The sequence below is a fragment of the Desmodus rotundus genome, chromosome 1, assembly GCF_022682495.2.
Source record: "Desmodus rotundus isolate HL8 chromosome 1, HLdesRot8A.1, whole genome shotgun sequence".
NCBI classification, from domain to species: domain Eukaryota; kingdom Metazoa; phylum Chordata; class Mammalia; order Chiroptera; family Phyllostomidae; genus Desmodus; species Desmodus rotundus.
Window position 1 is genome coordinate 45,407,372 of NC_071387.1, and position 20,884 is coordinate 45,428,255.

The 20,884-nt window shown below is 36.1% G+C and overlaps 1 protein-coding gene across 1 annotated transcript; it reads right to left on the minus strand.

The window, feature by feature from the left end:
- Positions 1–240: 240 nt before the first annotated feature.
- Positions 241–19,487, minus strand: ANXA1 (annexin A1). The gene is made up of 13 exons (XM_053923743.2): positions 19,341–19,487; positions 12,922–13,001; positions 12,719–12,827; positions 11,915–12,009; positions 10,273–10,386; positions 9,545–9,635; positions 7,892–7,971; positions 7,647–7,703; positions 5,972–6,065; positions 5,014–5,109; positions 3,857–3,915; positions 1,808–1,930; positions 241–915 (listed from the first exon to the last, which is right to left on the minus strand). Exons 2-13 carry the CDS (start codon positions 12,985–12,987, stop codon positions 859–861), a joined length of 1,041 nt encoding a protein of 346 aa, XP_053779718.1. The 5' UTR covers positions 12,988–13,001; positions 19,341–19,487; the 3' UTR covers positions 241–858.
- Between the last annotated feature and the right edge of the window lie 1,397 nt (positions 19,488–20,884).

Sequence of the window (20,884 nt, forward strand, 5' to 3'; positions counted from 1 at the left end):
GAGGAAATTTTGAAAACCACATATTTGACATAGCACTGGTATCTAGAATATATAAAGAATTCTCAAAACTCAACAATAAAAAAATAAACAGTGGCAAAATATAAAATAGAAATAATAAATGCTGGTAAAACTGTGGAGAAATTAGATCACTTGTATGCTTATTGTGAATAAAGTAAAATGGTATAGCCACTCTGGAAAACAGTTTGACATTTTCTTAAAAAACTAAACATGCAATCATCATTTTTAAAAAATGAGAAATTTTTATTGCTGTTGCCGTTTTACCTTTATGCTGATTCACAAAATATGGCAGAATGTCAAATTGTTACAATGCTGAGGCAATAAATCCATTATGAGACAGCAACCCTCTCAATAATCTGTACCAAGATAATAAAATGCAAGGAGTCTATTTTCTAACCCTGTATTTTCTTTAATTTAATATATAATATCTATTTCATTAAATGGTTGTAATTTAGGATTCTGGCTCCTGTCCCTTGATATCAGATTAAATTACTGCATTACACACAGAAGAAAATCAGAAGAGAAAAACCAGGAGCCTACCAATTGTCCTGTAAAATCATTTTATTTTCTGTTACACAAACATCTTTCTTAGGTAATGTTACCAGAGCAACCTATTTATGGGGTTTTACAGTGTAGGGCAAATACATATATATTTTTAAAGCTTATCTCTGTTATACAGAGTTGTGATATAAAAATGATTTGTAGGCTATAGTTTTCGGAAAGCAGTTAGCTAGACTACTCCTGCCTTAAACTTTCCTACTTAAATCTACAATATGGCATGAGAAGATACGATTTAAAAAACTCTCCTGCTCAAAAAGCTTGCCGGCATCCCGGGAACGTTTACTGTCCTCCACAGAGAGCCACCAGGATTTTTTCGTAATCTCCTTTGGTTTCATCCTGTTGATCGAACACAGACATACTTAATGTTACCCGAAACCGCAATCAATATAAGGTATTTCTAAATTATGGAATAATTACTACACTAGGAGGCCTAAGAGTTGCAGAACATACAGGACAGTACATCAAGTATCTAGGATTTTTGTTAAGAATGTTATCTATTTAATTAAATAGTATAATTCAGATGGCAGATAACTGATATTTGTGTATTGATTGCTATAGAAAAACAACACCTGTCGAAATTCAGGTTGTACACTTCTCTGAGTTGATTGTGTTACGCATTAGAGCGCTTGTTTTCCGAGAATGAGATATCAGACAGAGTAAGTCATTCCTTCGGTCAGCTGGGAACATCTGACTCACTTGCCAGAGAAAGGTATAAGCTTGCGATTTTCTCAATAGATTTTCGTTATTCATTATAAAGAACAAATTGAATTTAAATAATCACCTACCTTTCAATAACTTTAAAACCCTACTTGTCTTTATTTGTATTTATTAACATTATAATAAGATCACATGAACGTGCATTTTATACATTTTACATATGACACAATTAAGGAAATACTTAGACTAGTAGGTTTTTAACCTGCTGATCAATATTCAGTACAAAACAAATTACTGTATCTCCTTACTAAAAATATGTTGGTTGCTAAATTTATGTATGAGAAACTAAATGTTTCTATGACTGCTGAATAATTTGAGTATTTTTCCAGCACAGAACTTACTAGTAGATTTTACCAGTGAAAGTTAAATTTACTATAAATTGTATATCCTAATATAACAAATTAATTTTACGTATGAAATTAATGGATGTAGTAAGTCTGCTTTTCTCTTTAAAGAAGTTGCAAGAGGAATTATTATCTGTGGGGGTAGCATTAGGAAAATCACGACGTACCAGGATGGCTTGGCAGAGGGAGATGCCGTACAACTTCTGATAACACGCTTTGATATCATTCATGTCAATTTCAGAGCGGGAAACCATGATCCTGATCAATGTCTTATGACGTGTTCCCAAACCCTGTCCAAAACAAACGAGGGGTAAGTGTCTCATATTCGGAGCAGACTCTTGATAAAGCAGGATATGGGTCTGAGTGTGAAGCTTTTTTGTTCTCCCATAGAGCTCCATAAAGAAAATATCTCTGCATTAAAATACACACACACACAGATGCACTTTACACAAGTGGCAATAAAATGTCAGGAACCCAGTTGCTACATCGGCAGTATGTTAAGAGATTTTAAGACCTCCAAGTTGACTTTCCACCATCCAGTCTTTCCTTTCTCTATACAATAAATCACAAATGAAGTGAACTATCTAAATTGCAGATCTGATCATCTAATTCATCTATTTAAAATCCTTCAAGGGTCTTCTTTTAAGATGAAAACCAATCATTTTACCTGGGCTTATAATGTCCTGTCCAATTGTACAGTCTCTTTTTCTGTTATGCACCTTCACTATACTTGCATTTATTATCTGCAAGTGGTAATGTTACCTCCTCCTCCTGCACCACCTTTACTTTATTCCTCCATCTCTTCCACCCCCTGCTCTCATCTGGCAAATTCCTGTTCACTCCCAGGTCTTAGTTTAGCTGAGAACAAGGCTACACTGATATCCGAAGTCTGGGATACTGGACACTCTTCCGCTCTTTGACCATACCAAGTATTACCCATTGAATTAGCCCACTAAATGAGAGCAGACGTGGGTTAAAGGATTGTACTGCCTACTACATAGTAGCACATTGCCTATCATTTCATAAGGACTCTTTCCTGTTAGTTGAGTGGTTACATCTCTCTCTAAAGACTTCCCTATTTTGGAGTTGCTAAAGGAATAAAAAAGACAACTTCCTAACTTTCACAGTACAAGTACTCAGGCGGTATCCTATATAATATATGACCAGAGCTAGAGAATAAAGTTAAATTGGTTGAAGTGTATCTCAATATAGCTTGGACCATTTCACTAATCTTAGAACATTTTAAAAGCTTAGAATGACATATTAATGCACAGCATGGAAGACAGAATAATAAAAAACAAATGAAACTTAAAAAGCGGGAGATAGTAAAACTTACAACCTTAGCAGAAGCAGGTTACCAAAATCACACACTTAAAGAGAAATTCCGTCACCCTTCCTGTGCTGACTCAGGTTTTATGCAAATCATGAATAACACATAAATTACCTACAAGCTCACCTTACCATCTTGGCTATAAAAAATACAACAAAACTATTTTATTCTAATAAGGAATTGTATGTACTACCCCCTTGCATTGAATGAAAAAGTGATTATTTTTAATGGAAAATATTGGGCTGGCCAAAAAATCTGAATGTTTCTTTTTCCATAAAAGACACATTTTTCATTTCCACCAATAACTTTATTGATGTGGCTATTTTGAGTATGTCAGCTATCTCCCATGCAGTAGAATGTTGATTGTTCTCAATTAACGTCTCGATTTGATTGCTATCAACTTCAGCTGGTCTACCTGACCAAGGAACGTCACCTAGACAGAAATCTCCAGCAGGAAACTTCAAAATCCACTTCTGACACATTCAGTCAATCACAGCACCGTCTCTGGACACTGCACAAATCTCCTTTAGTGTTTCATTTTCATTTTTACCTTTCTTGAAATAATAAAGCATAATATGCCAAAAATGTTGCTTATTTTCTTCCATCTTCAATATTAAAATGGCTACACAAAAATTCACCAATTTTGATAAGATCTTTTTTGATGCAGGCTGATATGACAACAGTCGCAATACAATCTAACAAAATTGTTTTGAATGAAGTTAAAGACAACTAAGTGCTACTAGAGCCATCTTATGGAAAAAACCAAATGAACTTTTTGTCCAACCCAGTATTAACATTTGTGTGATTTTCAAACAATCTGAGGCTTTATGTTCTCTCCACAAACAATAATCTTTCCCCTAAATAAGTTTTGTAAGCGGAATCCTACCTTCATGGCCTGATGAAGCTTCTCAGCAAAGAACATCGGTTTGTTTGTGGCACACTTCACTGCAAGAGAGGCACGTTTTAGTGACAGATTTACCACAAAGGAAGAAAGGTGCATATGAAAGAAATAGAAATAGGAGACTTAGAGTTTTGCAAACAAGATCCTATTCTCCACCCATTTCTCATCCCCCCTTCTCAGCCTGGGATATCTGATTTATAAGACGGTGGTTTTGAATATTCTTTCCCGTGACACCAACACCCATCTCCAGTTACCTTAAATACAAACAGTAGCAGTTTCTACAGTTCATGCTACCCTGAGTGTATACTCTTCTTGGAAATAGGGAAACCAGTTGGTATTAAAGGCCATATTGGCATATAATACATTTTTCATGTGGTAGTAAGAAAAAAAATAAGTGGAATAGCACAGGCTGTAAAAGGCAATTGCCAAATTAAACACTAACAGGTGTATCAATTAGTAAGCTTCTCCAGTTTGCTACTCAAAGTATGATCCGTGGACAAAAAAATGGGCATTAGCTGGGAGCTTGTTAGAAATGCAGAACCCCAGGCCCCACATCGTACCTAGTAAAATCAGAATCTGCATTTTAACAAAATTTGCAAGGGATTCATGTGCACATTAACATTTGAGAAGCATTGCTTTAGAATGCAGGTTTCCAGCCCTAACCGGGCATCTGAATAACGTAAGAGAGCTTCAATATCTTTTCATCTTAAAGGTATTGTCAGAAGCTATCAGAGAACTACTGAATAAAATTCTCTGGTGTTGCCTAAGATTATTCAATTGTCAAGTGACAGATCAGAATTTGAATCTGTCTCTCATTCCAAATCGCATGTTCTTAAGGACCATGCTGACTGTCCTCTGTGCTATGTCCAGCCTGGCGCATCACTTGGCATAAGTGGGGGTGGAGAAAACATTTTCCACCTGCCTATCTTCTTTTAAAAAGGAATGCTATCTGTTATTATTAAGGGCATTTAGCTAGTTATCTTACATTGCCATTATCTTACAGGTTGCCGCTGTCTGAAGCATAGATAAACTATATCGGAGTTTTGCTTTTTGTCTTGTTTTATTTTGGTTTTTAAATTACAGGACAGCAATGACGACACAATTTTCATATAGAAAATTCTTCTCTCTCCAGGACTACATACCGATTGTTACGAAGCATTTCTCGATGTCGCCTTTCATCTCCAGTTCCAGAACTTTGTTCATGTCGTGCTGACTGTACTTGGTGTATCTCTGAAACACTGAATATGACATTTCAACTGAGACATGTAGAATGCATCTTATTCTTTAGCAAATATCAGTAAAGTCAGGGAACTGACTCAAAGAACTCCTTGGGGTGACTGACCTTCAGAACACAAGTTTCAGAGCTAGTTACTCAACTGAGCATATTTCGGAGACTACATTTTCCCCTAGGAATGTCATTCTGGTGCTCGTGTGTATTTGGGGGAAATTTTTGCAAGTGTTGACATATGTTAGAAATGGCATGTGATTGGCAATCATAACACTTGGTGCACTGGAGCTACGGGCCATAGCAAATGGATCTTCTCTTATATAAAAATCTGTGCTTTAAGTTTCTCTTAATTTTAACATTAGAAGTCACTATGTGATTATAAGATAACGAACTTTATCTTAAAATCATCATGAATTTCCATTTGCCATGGCTTCTAGCTGGCTCAGAGCTAAATCTTGTGCTCAAAGGCAAGAACTCCTTTTGGTGTTTGCTTCCGGAGCATCTAAATACACTTTTTCACTTAGTCCTGAGTTTTTTGTTTCCTTTCATTGTAATTTCATTTGTCCTATTGTATGCGTAGATTTTGTCACATCTGTTCTAAATATTTGGGGGGAGTAGAAGTAGTGAAAATAATGAAATTATGTTCTACACACCCAAGTCACAAAAGGTGTTTCAAATAGTATAAAATGATCATTAGACAGGGTTGAACAAATGCACAACAAAGATTATTAAGGATCCAGGAGTACTCTGAGATATTCATTTGGTGTAGGAGTGATGCTTCTGATTAAGACTGTTCTCCTTCCTTTTTCTTATTTGTCTTAAAAAAAATTGCATCTTCTGTAAACAAGTTCCAGGAAACATTTTTGTCTCACCTCTGCGAAGGTGGGGATAGCCTCTGGTGGTAAGAATGGTGTGGAACACGTTCACATCCGTCCCTTTTCTCTTTTCTCCTGCTTCATACAATGCCTGTCCAGAAACAAAAATAAACACTTGATTACTTGCTGACTTGATGTCTGCACAAGAATGTTAGATCTCTTCAAAGCTTTCCTAGGCAGCTGCTTTGTGTCCAATAGATCAGAGTAGACAATGCTAAGACTGAAAGTTCCTGAAGGAAAGGGACCTTATTTTGTTTATCAAGTATCTTCCACAGTGCCACTCAAGGTGCCTTGCAAACATTAGGGACTGAATGTGTCTTTGAAAAAGAAATGTTTGATGAATTTAATTGCTTTAAGAATATATTCTGTATTAAAACAACTTCAAGGACCTTTCTGATTTTCTTTTAATTGTTCAAAGTAATTATCAACAAATGTATTTGAAAAAATCAATAATTCAACCATAACCTAAGTGTTGGATTTTGATGTTAGAATTTCTAGATTTAAATTTTGACTCTGCAACTTAATAACTCTGTAATCCTAGATAAATAATTTAACCTTATTAAAGAGTGGGTTTTCCTCTTTTCTAAATGAAAAACATAATCCCCTCCTTATTGTCACAAGTTGCTCTGTTAACTTTGAAACCTTAATTGCCAACAACCTCTTGGGTCACAGTAATCCATGTAGCTGCCATAAATATACATCTAAGAGCCCTGGTAGTCTTCACATGGAAAGCAAATTCAGAAATGTCACAAGCAAATAAGAAGAGTTTTTTTTTTTATTATGGACAATTATTCAAATACTTTTTTCTTTGTATGCTTGCTTAATTTCTATTAAAATGATCAAACTTCCAATGGACATAAGAATTTATTTTAGACTTTTCAGGCAAACTGATTTGATATATATGTGTTTATTCAGCAAAAGTTAATGAATGCCTATTTTAAGTGCAAGATAATGTAGAAAATGTACTGTTACAGTGAAGAGAGTGGGGATGGAGAAATAAGTTTCTATTCTTACTGACTCAGTGTGATGAATTTATAGAGAGATGATATTCCAAGAGGAAGGCATATGCAAAACCTCTTTTTTTTTTTTTTAACAAAAATTCCTGGCCCAAACTGGCACAATTTTTCTAATGTTACCAATGGATTGGTGTTTTAATAACCAGCAAACTCACTGACACTATATAAAAAATATACTTGAAAGTATATAAATGTTATTATAATTGTTCTGGAATTATATCATTATGATAGTATTTTTACAACATAAACTTCTATCAATAAACCATTCCAATGTTCACTGTTAAAAGAATGTTAAATGTGCTTACTCTTTTCACTTGACTTAATAAATTTAATAATAAATACATTTCCCTTTCTGGTAAAATAAAAAATCAGAGTTTTCTCAACATAACAATTCAGTAATCACAAATCAAATTCTCATTGTTCTCTCTTAGTCCTCTCAACCCTGTGAATAATGGATCTATAGAAAACATCAAGACTACAGTTTTTTCTTGGACTGCTCAAGTACAGAACAGTGCACATCATTCGGAGAAGGAACGTTAGGTGTCCTGGCCTCCTGAAGCATTTCAGACTTCCTTTCATGTGGAGGTCATCCAGCGGGAACCTCACCGGAGGGTGGACTGTCTGAGGGAGGAAGGTGACCGAGGAGGATTGCTTACCCTGGCATCTGAGTCAACCAAGTCTTCATTTATGCCAAGATCCTCATCTCTGTCGCCCTGAAAGAAAATCCCATTGTCTTGGTAAGTTGTTTTCTAGCATGTAGCCACATGATTCGCTTAATTTCCTTAAAATCAAATAAGTAATATTCTTTGAGAAAGAGTCAATTGCTCATTTCTCGAGTGAGATGAAATCTGAAATCGTACTCTTCGTAAAAGAGGCCTTTCCTGAACCATCGGAGTTATACCTTAGCGAGAAAGAGCAAGGCCTTCTGGTAATCTCCAGATGTATCCAAGGTGATGTCCTTAGCCAGATCTCTCTTCAGTTCTGGAAAATAAGAGAAGTGTATTTTGCAGTAAGTTAATGATAAATAATAGTGATAAGTATAATATCTGACATCTCTATATGCATTGGCTTAAAATTTGTAATGCCAAATGTTCAATGACTTATGAAATGCATTTCAAAATGTTATCTTTTTAAAATAAAAATAGTGATATTGAAGCGAGTAAAACTTTGGATCATCAAATTTATATCCTCTAGGGCAATAAAAGCAATTTACATAATACTGTGAATAAAAACCTACAGTCATAGAGCTTTTGCTAACATAATGTGAATAGCGTAAGTATTAAATAGCTAATTCTGGATAAACATGGCAGAATTTAAGCAAGGTGATGAATAGAACACTAATGTAAAAGAACAAATCAGAGGTACGTGCTCGAACGCAGATTATTTATTTACTTTAAAAATCATATATATGTAATATAATTTAATCGTGTGTACATAAACACACATATATAGATTTAACATTTTATTTGTGTAAACATGGTTACTTAACTATGCAAAATAATAGTCTATTAAGAACAAGTTAACTGAATTTATAATTAACTAGAAGATGGGGCAATTTAATAAGCTATCCTTAGACTGTATCTTGGGTATAATGGGGACATATGGATATTTACCTTCACAAACTACATTTTATTGAACAAAAAACTAAAAATAAGTCCCCTCTCGATGATTATCATTCATAAATAGATCTAAGATAAATACTGGTAATGAGATAAGTGCAGAACACGAGATTGAAAGCGTCTTTATTCTGATTCTTGTATTAAATTGCTCTGAGAACAATATGCAAGGGCTGTTTTATGCTCTGTGCTTGGGATGCAAGTCAAGCAGAAAGGCGCCTCTGGTGCCACACAGCGGCTTGGGAAACTAGGAAAGGAGCACAGTGAAGACCCAGCACTGCTCGGACCCGCGTACAGCTGTCCTCTTTACAGTGCTGAGCACGTCCCTCAACTGAGCTATTTCACTGAACAGGTAAAACGAGCCACGGCTGGCCTTTCATCCCTGTGGATCCAACTAGAGGTAAAGAATAAGCGAGTCATTTATATTCGCAACGGCAATAAAAGTTTCCATCACAGGATTATAAGCACCTAGCTCTTTACTTTTTCAAGGACAAATGGAAAGTATTTTTTTGGTTTGATTTGGAGAGTTTATTTTTTGTTATCTTTTCAAAATAAAAGCAACAGAATATTTTAATGAAATAAATCTCAGCATAATAGAAAATGTTTTTAGAAAATATTTTTAGAAAATTCTCTGAATTCAATGCTTTGAATTGAGTTTTCCATTACAATAACACGTGGCCATTTGTCTTGGACATTTTTGATTAAAGTGCAAATTGATGAGGGTTGGACATTGTCTCCCTTATCGGCACACTAGCAACTTGAATGCTATATGGTAACAGTGTGTGATTACAGTAGACTTGTGCCAAACAAGAAGGAAATATTTTAGACTGGAGAGTCCCCAAAGCCCCCATAATTAAACTCACATTCAATTTTAAGAAAAGCATATCAGATTTCCTTTGTCAACGAAGGCACGTGGACTGTTGGACATTAAAACTTACCATCTCTATAGACTCTGTTAATTTCTCTGATTTCTCTGTTAGTTCTTGAGGCCAAAATTTCATTGAGAGTGTCTTCATCAGTTCCAAGACCCTGAATTGAAAGAGAAGAAAAGAGGAAATGTAGGCAAATATTCATTTGAGAGCATGAACTAGTTTCTGTGTCCCAAAATTCATCTGAATCTGGCATTTAGTAAATTTCCCACAATATTTAGTAAATACACTTAGCTCTATATTGCTCTAGAAACAAAATGGGTTTAAAGCCAATATTTTTAACAAAGTTATAAAAAGTGAGATATATGCCTCGGCTGTTGTGGCTCAGTGGACTGAGGGCCGGTCTGCAAGGCAAAGGGTGGCTGGTTTGATTCCCTGTCAGGGCAGAAACCTGGGTTGCAGGTCAGGTCCCCAGTAGGGGACACAAGAGAGGCAACCACACATTCATGTTTCTCTTCCTCTCTCCCTCCCTTGCCCTCTAAAAAGAGATAAATAAAATCTTTAAAAATAAAAAATAATAAACTATTTTTTAAAAAGTGAGATGTATGACTGATACAGTGACATGTTGATAAAGGCGGAAATAACACAGCTATGAATGCCAACATTTATTAATTAACTAATTAATGCATCTTATTCCCATTAATTGACAGGTCCTGTACTAGATATTGAGGATGCTAGTGGACTTGACCTACACATTCTTTTCAGTAAAAGAATTTTGCTTAAATCAGGTGATTTACCTTCATGGCATGACGGAGTTCATCAGCATCAAACTGGGCTGGAGTTTTTAATAGAGCCAAAACAACCTCCTCAAGATGGCCCATAAGGGCTTTCTTCAGAGTTTCATCCAAGGGCTGTAACAAAGAAATTAGAATCAAGGCTTCTAATAATTAACATGCTAGCTTACACAGCAATGTAGGTTACCTGCCCTTTACACAATCTTATGGCTGATTCCTAAACCCAACCATCTTTAGAGCTGCTCCTTTTGCATATAAAAGGTACCAGATCATTAGAATGTTACCTTTATCTTTTAGAGTAATTAGAATGATATTTGACTGAATTCATGGATAACTTCTTAAAGAACAGGGTTCTCAATATTTTATAAGGGGAAGAAACCACAAAGCTCAAGCCATAGGGTTGTCTATTAATAAAAACAGTAGTAAGAATACTTAAAAGATATATAATATATTAACAATTTTTCCAAACATTGAGGTTTGCACTGTTCAAATAGCACTCTTATCAGACATTGACCTAGTTTTTAATTGTATTCCTTAAAAATCACTACCCGTATTTGTTATGAAAAAAATAAGCTTACTTTTAAAGTAATGTAGACCAAAAAAAAAAAAAAAAAGGCCACATACTACACCTGACAAGCTCAGGTGAGGCCTGCATGGTGGGCCCTACACACTCAGAGGCAAAAAGTAAGCACATAGGATGGTCTGAACAAAAGAATTCCTAACTACAAACAGGTCTTGGCAGGTAGTCAGGTCCTAGGCTTGGAGTTTCCTAGGCAAAGGTCAATCTTGACCTAAAGTAGTCTGTATAATGACTTTTGCATCTAAGATAACATACCTTTGAAATGTCAGAGTAATCTCCTTTTCCAGACCCCTCAGGGCACAACCTCCCAGCACAGAGCACTAGGTCACTGAACCCTGCATCCTGATCTCATTTCCCAGCATAACATCTCTATGTGCTGTAAATGTTAGTTATTAACTATCCTGTGCCCGCCAATGAAAAAGAAGTATGTCTCTTCATTTTACTTTTTATCCAATCCCAGGGATTTCCCTGTTTTGCTTTCTTCTGCCCCCTTAAACCAATGAATTTCATGGAACCCTCCTTATGCCTCCTTCTTTCATTCTAATGTATAAAATAAGCTGCAAAATTGTTGAGATTTTGCTTCCTGGCAATTGTTGTTAGTTTGGCTCAGATAAGCTAATAAAAGTTCCCTACTGGTTCTGATGTTTCTTATGTCAACATATATAGAATTTTATAGAACTACATATAAAGTTTATATATACATATAAATTTTTCATTTAGGCATTCAAAAACTCATATTAAATTTTAGCAGAACACACATTTCAATCAGAACACATTCCTTATTGCCAATAATAACCTTGATGTTTGTTATGTTGAAATTAAAGACATCTCAATAGAGAACACCACATCTGCAAAGAATTTACACCAATACGACCAATGTATGAAATCAGTAAATTTGCCAGAATTGATTTGATTGCACTCAGTGGATAAATACTGCAATCCCAGTCTTACTTGTAATGGGAAAATGGTGTTAGAAACTGAAAGAACTAAATAACCATGCTTCAAATCCATATTTCATACAAATGCAACTAAAATTAAATATCTAAATCTACCACTCCAACCCACCTTTCCGGTTTCCTGGAGGTAAGCTGCTTTGATCTGTTGACGCTGTGCATTGTTTCTCTTAGTTAGAATGTCAATGATGGTTGCTTCATCCACTCCTGGAAATAAAGAGGGGCTTGCCTTGTATTTTATTTATTTTATTGACTGATTTAAGAGCAAGAAAGAGAGAGAGGGAGAGAGAGACATTGATTTTTGTTGTTCCATTTATTTATGCATTTAATGGTTTCTTCTTTTATGTGCCCTGCCCAAAGATCAAGCCCACAACCTTGGGGTATCAGGAAGACACTGTAACCAACTGAGCTCTCTGGTCAGGGCAGCACCTTGCCACTTAAAATCAACTTTTTTCCTCATCAATAACCAACACGAAATGATTCATTATCAAGATGTTCCGAATGAAGTTCTTAACAAACCAAGAAATACGCGTTGTATAGATGCAACACTACATATCAAAGGGAAGCACTTGGGACGGCACTCTTCTTATTTGAATGAAAAAGGAAGAGGAAACTGTCCCAGGACCTCTGTGTCAGAGTGTTTGGTCTTAGTTCAAACCCTAAATGTGAGCAACAGTGTTGGTTTCAGTGTTGAGTTTATGCTGGAAATGAGCTGTTGTTGCTACAGAGATTCTACAGATTTAACCAAAATTTTTTAAATGATAAGAAAGGATATGCAGCTTTGTTTGACAAAGAAGTCTTTTTATCTTCAAGATGAAACAGACCTTTTCCACTGCCCATATCTGTTTTTCAATAGCCATTCAAACAGCCATTCTGAAACGTGCAGGAGGGGATTGTTTGGGAAAGACACAATTACCTTTAACTGTTATTGCTTTATGCAAGGCGGCAACATCCGAGGATGGATTGAAGCTGGGATAGGGGCTCACTGCTGACCCAGGACCACCTTTGGATCCTTTCACAGTTTTCTGTGGGTGAAAGAGAAAATAATTAATGTCCATTCACTCCAATTAATTTCTCTTTTAATATTTAACCAAGTTATTTTATTATCATTTGACTTACGATGTATTCCTGTTCTTCATTTTCAATAAACCAGGCCTGCTTGAGGAATTCTGTTACCATTGCCATTTTTAAAGAAGTTTCTGGAAAGAAAACAGATGCTTTTACAAACCACAAATCCACCACACATATACACCACTCCATTCCTTCACATACAAAAGACATAGAGTAGCCTTGACTTTACTTTCCAGGGTGTTACTCTCAGAAGCATAATAAAATGCTAGATGTAAGTTTTTAAAAAGGAGAGTCTTACCCTTGAACAGAAACCTAGAGCCTCCACTCAGAAACCTGGCTCTTTCTTGGCATATTCAGTCCTAATTTTCAGGGATCAGATGACTACCACAAAGAGAGAAGCTGGTGATTCACTTCACTGTATGCCATTTACTGTATGCCAAGCACTGGGGGCACGAAAAACATCAAAACATCATCCCTTGCTCCCGTGAATTTAAGTTCATGTGTGCTCCCGGTGGGAAAACACAAAAGCTAAGGAAACTTTTTAGAGGAGGTGCTGGCTGATCTGAGCCTCTCTTGAAATGAGTTAAGATTAACCAGGCAGAAAAGTTAGAACAAAAAGAGACACTTTTCACATTTGGGGAGCTGAAAAAAGTTCACTGGAACACAAAGTGTTGACAGAAGCTCCAACAAAGAAGTTTAAATGTTGGAGTTTCCAACTAAAGTTTTGGGAAAACATTAATAGATTTTTAAAAAGAAAGCAATATGATTCCATTTATATGTCAACAATATTACTCATCCTCTATCACAGAGAATGGCTAAGAGATGGGCAAGATGAGATATTTAGTAAGGCCATTAGAGAATCTATGTAGGATCCATAGATTCCGTATCCGGAACGAAAAAGCATAATATTTACATTTATAAAGTAAAATAATCTGTGACAATCTGCAAGAGTTGATTTGGGCTTAAAACTCTATTCATAAAAAGAGATTCAGGTGCTGTTTCTTCCTCAAATAATTCAGTATCTTTTTCCATTCCTTGGTACAAAATTATTTCAACACTTAGAGTGCTCCCATTTCTTCCTATCTTAGCTGTTCAAAATACCAGGCCTACGTGTTTTCCCACCCAACGCAAAGAAATGCTAAATGGATTATTTTATACCAGGTGCTTGGCTCCAACAGGAAGCATTAGGGTGAAATTGCAACATGGCTGCCCTCTTTTGGTAAACTCTATGTGAAAGGAAAGTTCCTGAATTGCTACCATGGTTCAGGAGTGATTTTATGGAATCAACCACGTATGTTTTTGGAAATGTGAAGTGTGTTACGCACAAAAGAAGCCGCCAGTGACCCTTTCTGTCTAGGCATGTGTTTTAGGAGCCTGTGCTCAACATCTAGACTGACTGTCTCTCCAGATCCTCTTGTTCATCCCTCTGGAGACTCTTCTCATGAATACGGTGAGGGAGATTGGAAGGATAATCTAGCCCATTTTAAATTCTTGACTTGAAGCTAAATGACTCACGAGAAGTGAAATCTGTAACCTGATTTTTTAACAGCTTGTTCAGACAAAGTTGTTCAATTCACACCTGCTGAAAAATAACTGCAGTTCCAGGTAATGAGATGAAATACAGGAGGGAAATACTATCCAAAGCAGAAACTTTCTCCACTTAATTATTGTGTGGATGGTCCAAAGCACTATTCTGTCTTCCGTGAAAAGAGCCAATATATTGTACACTTACTGAATCTCTCCCTACCCCAGCAACTGAAAAGTTGAACGTTGTTTCCTAAGGTAAAGTCATGATGTACAATTTTGCACAAGGTTTTAGTTCCTGTTGCAGACATAATTGGGTGCGATTGCTGTTGGTGCACGGCACGCGGAGAATTTCACTTTCCTGTTGCTTAATCGGCACGTCCAAATGCCTAACAATTTTGGCAAGGTTTCAAGTATTTGAAATTTCCATTTTTATCATCTCATCCATGCTTTTCATCAAGTAAAATTCTCAAAATGGGTGATATGATCACTCATGAATCCTCAAAAAAAAAGTACTTTTCCACAGTTATAGAAATATGTGTTCAAATATCTCCACTCTTTTCAGTTAGAAACTAAAAACTTCAAAAAAGATAAAAGATTAAGGATTATGTCAAATATAATTTCAAAAATAAGACTCATAGTTTCAAAAAGAATTTCGTGAAAACTTTCCCATACTTCACCTATTTTTTTCACTTCTAAGAAAATGCTTACATAAGGCATCACTTTCTTAAAAAAAAAAAAAAACCTTGAGAAAGTCTAAGAAAATGTTATCGCTCTATTAATTACATAACACAAAAATGAAAAAACAGAGCAAGTGAATAATGTATCTGACATAACAGTGTCTGCAGAGGTGACAGCTTTGGAACGCAGCCTGAGTACCTAGACTTCAGTCTGAGGCAGTTTGCGTGGCCGGAAAGAGAAAAGCAGCTGGAGTGGAATGCGTCTCAGGGAAGCAATTAGAGGAGAATGGAATCTCAACTAAGCCAAATTAGATCTGCCAGCTTTTAACAAAGCTTAAAGAAACAAGGGTTTTTGCCAGATGTCAGAAACTGCTCTACAGGAATTTTAGGAATTGTCAGGTACTGTTAGTTAAATGCCCAAAGCGAGCTGTATGTTTGAACAGAAACTCTCAGCAGTTCCAACACTCCTTTAAAATTCCAAAACAAAATATTTTGGCCAAAAACTGCTGCCAGACCATTCTGTCTGCTCAATATCTACCTTCTGCATGAAAACCAGCATTCTGTACTTGATAGAACCCATGCAATCATTTGAAGTAACACTTGCTTAACAGTAAATAAGTAATGCATGCAAAAGCGTTTTACTGACTGCCGTATGTTACACAGATGTCAGATATTACTATTATTCAGAGAAGGGTCTGGTCCAGAAAATAGGCTTATACAATCAAAAAATAATTTAAATAAGCCTATGAGTTCACAAAAGATTTTCTTCTTTTCTGTCTTTCTTTTGAGTTATCATGTCTAGAACTTATACTAAGTATTTAAGGGTTTATTTTAATAACTTACCTTGGTTCAATATATATTTAATCTGGGTACTAAACAACTCTGAAACCAAGTTTATCTCAGTCCTTAACCTCATCTCATTTGGAGAGGAAGTTGACCATTTATACATAGGCCGACCTACATGGGAATTAGCAACATTCCAGCTTTCTTCTGGTTAATGAATTGTTTGTGCTCTTGCGCTGCCTACCAGTCTCATTTATCTGTGGGTAAATGGGTGGCTTTCTAGAGATTAGCATTTTTTTGTATATTCATGTGTCATAAGAAAGCTGTCTCCATCTCCCTGAGCAAGGAGTTCAATAAGGTAAGCATGCACAAGAAGTGTCCAAGGTGTTAGAGAGGGCTCCGTGTTTACTAAATGGAGGAAAAAGGTATTCCCAGAAGTGGTCCATTAGCAAGAGCACCAACTAAACAGTTTGAAAACACTAGGCTTGTTGCATTAAAGTTAATTTGTTGATTTTTAAAAAATTGCACTATGGTTGTATCGTCATTTTTTAATTTATACAGGCAAAAGTGTTTAGAGGTATAGGGACATCGTATCTGCAGTGTTGTCTCAAATGTTACAGGAAAAATAACTATATAGAAAGGGTAGAAGGAAGAAGGGGAAGAATTAATAACAAAGTAAATGCAGTAAAATGTTAACAGTTGGGCTATATGGGTATAAAGTATGTGGTAATTCTGTGCAATATTCTTGCAACTTTCTGAAGGCTTGAAATTATTATAAAAGAAAAGTTTTTTTTATATCTCTGTTTCTATCTCTGCCAACCTCCATGAAAGGCTACTTCCAACATTAGTGACAGAGGAAGCTGAGTTCGGTGGCCTCTCCTGCCTTCCAGATGACCAGTTGGAGGGTCCGAGCTCTACCATGGTAGAAGCTGGGGTTCACCTTTGCACGGGGCAATGTCTTAACTGCAGTTTTCTACCTGAGAAAACGGTGTCATTTTCGGGCAGTTTTCTAGATAACAGCTGCAAGCATCAAAGCATACATAAATTCATACCTTTTGATTCCAAAATATTGTATATTCTTTTAAACCAGTGAGCAAAAGAACAGTGACAAGATCAATGCTATTTCTAACAGTTCACAGTTGAGAATCAAACGTATTCACAGCTAATCCATGTAGACTGTTGCAGGTTTCACCACAGCCAGAGGGAGTTTATATTATAATGCTTTGTCTTGGGCACAGTGTTTTTCCTCGAATACACAAGCCCTTTTCACACCTACCCGTGGGAGAGAAGTCAATTAGTCTATACAATGGCATAGCTTGTGAAGAACCACTTTATGAAAAGTAGTCTCATAAACGTTTTGCTTCTAGGCCTTTGGATAGGGTGTTCCCTTTGCCTGGAATGCTGTTTTCTCCTCCGCCCCCACTGCCCTTTGCCTAACCATGGCTTCTAAGTGAGGACTCAGCATAGACCTCTACATCCCCCAGAAAGCCTTCATTAGTTCAGCTCTGGATTGGGTGACCTTCTGGGCTCTCCCAAAACATCCTGCCTTTGGCCCTTCTCCAGCCCCCACCATTCTGTGCTCGCACTTTAAGCAGTTGTATTTACAGCAGCATTCAATGAAGGCAATGCTGACCTACCATTCATCCTGTCCCTCCAACCCCTGGCAAAATGCCTGGCATTTAGAATGTTAACAAGCATTATTGAATGAATAAATAGTGTAGTGCTAATTACTTAGGGGAAAAAAACTATGCTAATTTAATAAATGTTTCTACCCATAACTATAGGGTATAAAAATAAGCCCTATTTCGATTCTCTTTAACTGATTGTATGACCTCAAGAAAACATTTATCTTCTCTAGGGGTCTTCATTTGTAAACAGAAGAGTATTGGGATACATAGTATCAAAAATGCATGTTAGCTCTGAAGTGCCAAACTTAAATCTCACCTCAAGTGGAGGGAACTGGAGGAAATCAGCATCATGAAGGTATAAATTGTGCCTGTTCTGATCTTTCTGATAAAAATCTGCCCCATTTTGAAGACAGAGGAACTCATTTACTCCAAAAACTGCTTTTATTATTGGAATATAATAGGTTTGTTGCTTTAGCTCCAATTTTTAAAGTAAGTCATAAATTAATGGGTCTGGAGAGGATTAAGAACGACTAGCTCAGCAAGCTAACGTCATACACAGAAATCACCGCTTGCAGACCTTCTGATTTAAAAAGTATTTAATAAGCATGAGGCTCTAGCTGACTATTTGCACAACATCAGTCAAATGCTGGCTACCTGCCAGCTGTGGTTACCCCCCAGGGCTGGGGTGGTATCAAACTTCTGGAGAAGAGGCCATTTCAGAATTATGAAACCGGCGTTTCACCACATTTGAATCATTTTGCAAGGTGCCTTCTCCTCCGACCACCAAAATACATTCATGAAGACAGAGGGGAATATTACTTTTTCAAAGTCTGTGCATAATTTCAGAGATAAACAAGGCAAGAAAAAACACACCTGTCCTAATTAGCTAGCATTGAAAAGTTATAATCAGGGCATTGAATTTAACATTCAAAATGGGCTAAGAGAAAAATTCTTGAAGGGATATTTGTAATGAACAGTAGTCAGGTATATGGTTATGATTCAAAATCTTTTACTTTTTCAAATGTCCAACACCAGTAAAAACTCTACTTTAAATTGGCTTTACACTTTTCTAAGGAGTCTTATGACCATTAGCTCATTCAACAATCAAGCTGCTTCTAAGTAAAATAAATAACTTTTAGATGACTCATCTGGCATTCCCAAGGATGACTTATCTGACACCCCCGGAAACTGTTTCCTTTCCCTAGGTTTGCACATCAGCACTTGAAAAGCCTGCTTGTGACACAGAGACCACAGAAATTAGAAGGTGTCCACGCCCTCTGCAAATGAAATGATTAACAAACAGATCCTCTTATTCATTTACGTAGCGTAAGTAAAAATAACATTCATTTCAAAGTGTTAATTACGAAGGGCGCGATACCACTGTCAGGTCCGACTCTATTTAGTTTCCATACAAAAGAAAATGAATGATGTCAACCATGCTATTTGGAAACAGTTCCCTTAAACCCACCCTGGCCTGGCTCCCCCTACGTGCACCCCCCCACATCATGTTTCCCATGTGGGGCACACAGCTCTTGGAAACTCACAACTTATAAGAGGAAAACACATTCTTTCCTTCTTTTCCATGGTAACTCGCCAACAGTACAACAAGCCAGTATTAATTACTAGGCAAACTTAATATTTTTAAAAGTATATGTCTTAATTATGTAAAACAAAACACTACAATTTTGTGATTCCCAAAGTACAAATATGCAATGTAATTTTACAGAAAGATTTATCAAAACATATTAAACACTACTAGTGATAAATCCTACAGAAGCAGTAACATGTAACATCATGTTGGGGAAAGTTTTCAAAACAACCAAAACTAACTAAAAGGCAAACCAAGACTTACCTTTTTTCCCACCTGGTCCGAAGAACTAAAGAGAGATTCTTCTCTGAAAGTTTCTCAGCAGAACTGAAGCCTTGGGCTTCTGATTTTATAGAAGTTGAAAGGAGACCACACCCAGCAACCAGCAGTTAGTAATTGGCTGACTTTTGTTTGAAATACTTGGCTCAGCCTTGTCCAAAAAAACAAAGTGAAACAAGTCCTACAAAACTACTCATAGCTGACAGCCCAAAAGAAAGGAAGCAGAAGGGCGGATTTTTTTTTTTCCGTCTGTAGTTTGCACTGTTTTTTCCCCAGACAGTGTAGAATGCAGCAGATTTTTAAGTCTGCAGTACTATATGCTCCAATCTTGATACCAATCATTGACACTTTTTAAAAAATAGATTTGAAATGAAAAATGTTTAAACTTCAAAACAAAACAACACAGAGCAAACCTTTTTTAAAAACCCCTTTAATTTGAATCTCAGTTCCATCACATATGTGACCTTGGGGACGGATGTCTTTATTTTTTCTGAAACTATTTCTACTTTTGTAAAGTGGGGATAATATTACCCAGGCTGCCTAGCTACTGAAATTCTTGTGACAATTTAGAAATAATGTATATTTATAAATTCTAATGCTATACACTGCTGAATAATTTTCTCTTTATAGTTCACTAGCATTTTTCCTGCCTTTAAAATAAGACTTTTTGTGCTCAGATATAGGTTGTTGATATAAATAAGAAATATAAAAGAAATGAAGCTCTAGACTGACCCACAATTTTAAGCAAAGTGATTGCTAGAAATGTGATTATTATGACATTCAAAAGAAGTATTGGCGCTGCAGGAAGGTGTATTTACAGTAATTCATTTGTAAGAAACAATTTTATATAAACTATGATGCAAATAGATCCTTGACATTCTCGACTAATTGAACAATAAACTAAAACTACAAACTGAAAGAATTCATGGACTAGTAACTACTACAGAGCAGGTACCAAAAGAAATTTCCCACCTGATGCAAGGAAAGGAAATATGTTCTAACAATCTCAGTGGTGATTCATTTTTATTCTTCAGGAAATCTTACAAAATATTATAGGATGTTCCCATCGAACTATGCACAAGTATGACCTCTCCCTCAGCACGTGTTTCAGTCCAGGCTCCACTTTAGTGCTGAGTTCTTTTCCTCGTTTTCCCATAGATGTCTCAGGGATTTATATGTATGTTAGGTTTAGAAAAATCAATGAAAATACTTTCTTAAGATTAGATTGTCAGGTTTTTATAATACCTTTTAAATTCTCAATGCTAATTTCAATGAAATCAACTTATCTTGAAGTAGGATGCTCACTAATCTAAATATTTAAGAAAATGTCTATATTTTTGGCATCTACCATATGTGTTGAACTAATCAGCTACTAACTAAGGAATTGATTGATATTGTTACAAATTTGTATTGACAGATGTCAACCAGCTTTCTAATACCACATTCATTTTGGCAGGTGAGAAGGAAAACGATAATTACACAACATTTGTTTTTCAATTTGGATTTGTATTCTTAACTTTGATAATGAA

Excerpts from the sequence above, each read along its gene's own strand:
- ANXA1 (XM_053923743.2), bottom strand. The coding sequence starts at position 12,987 with ATGGCAATGGTAACAGAATTCCTCAAGCAGGCCTGGTTTATTGAAAAT. Across the intron at positions 12,010-12,718 it reads TAAAGCAATAACAGTTAAAG|GAGTGGATGAAGCAACCATC; the intron begins GTAATTGTGTCT and ends CTTTATTTCCAG. Across the intron at positions 1,931-3,856 it reads AGCTTCATCAGGCCATGAAG|GGTTTGGGAACACGTCATAA; the intron begins GTAGGATTCCGC and ends TGTTTTGGACAG.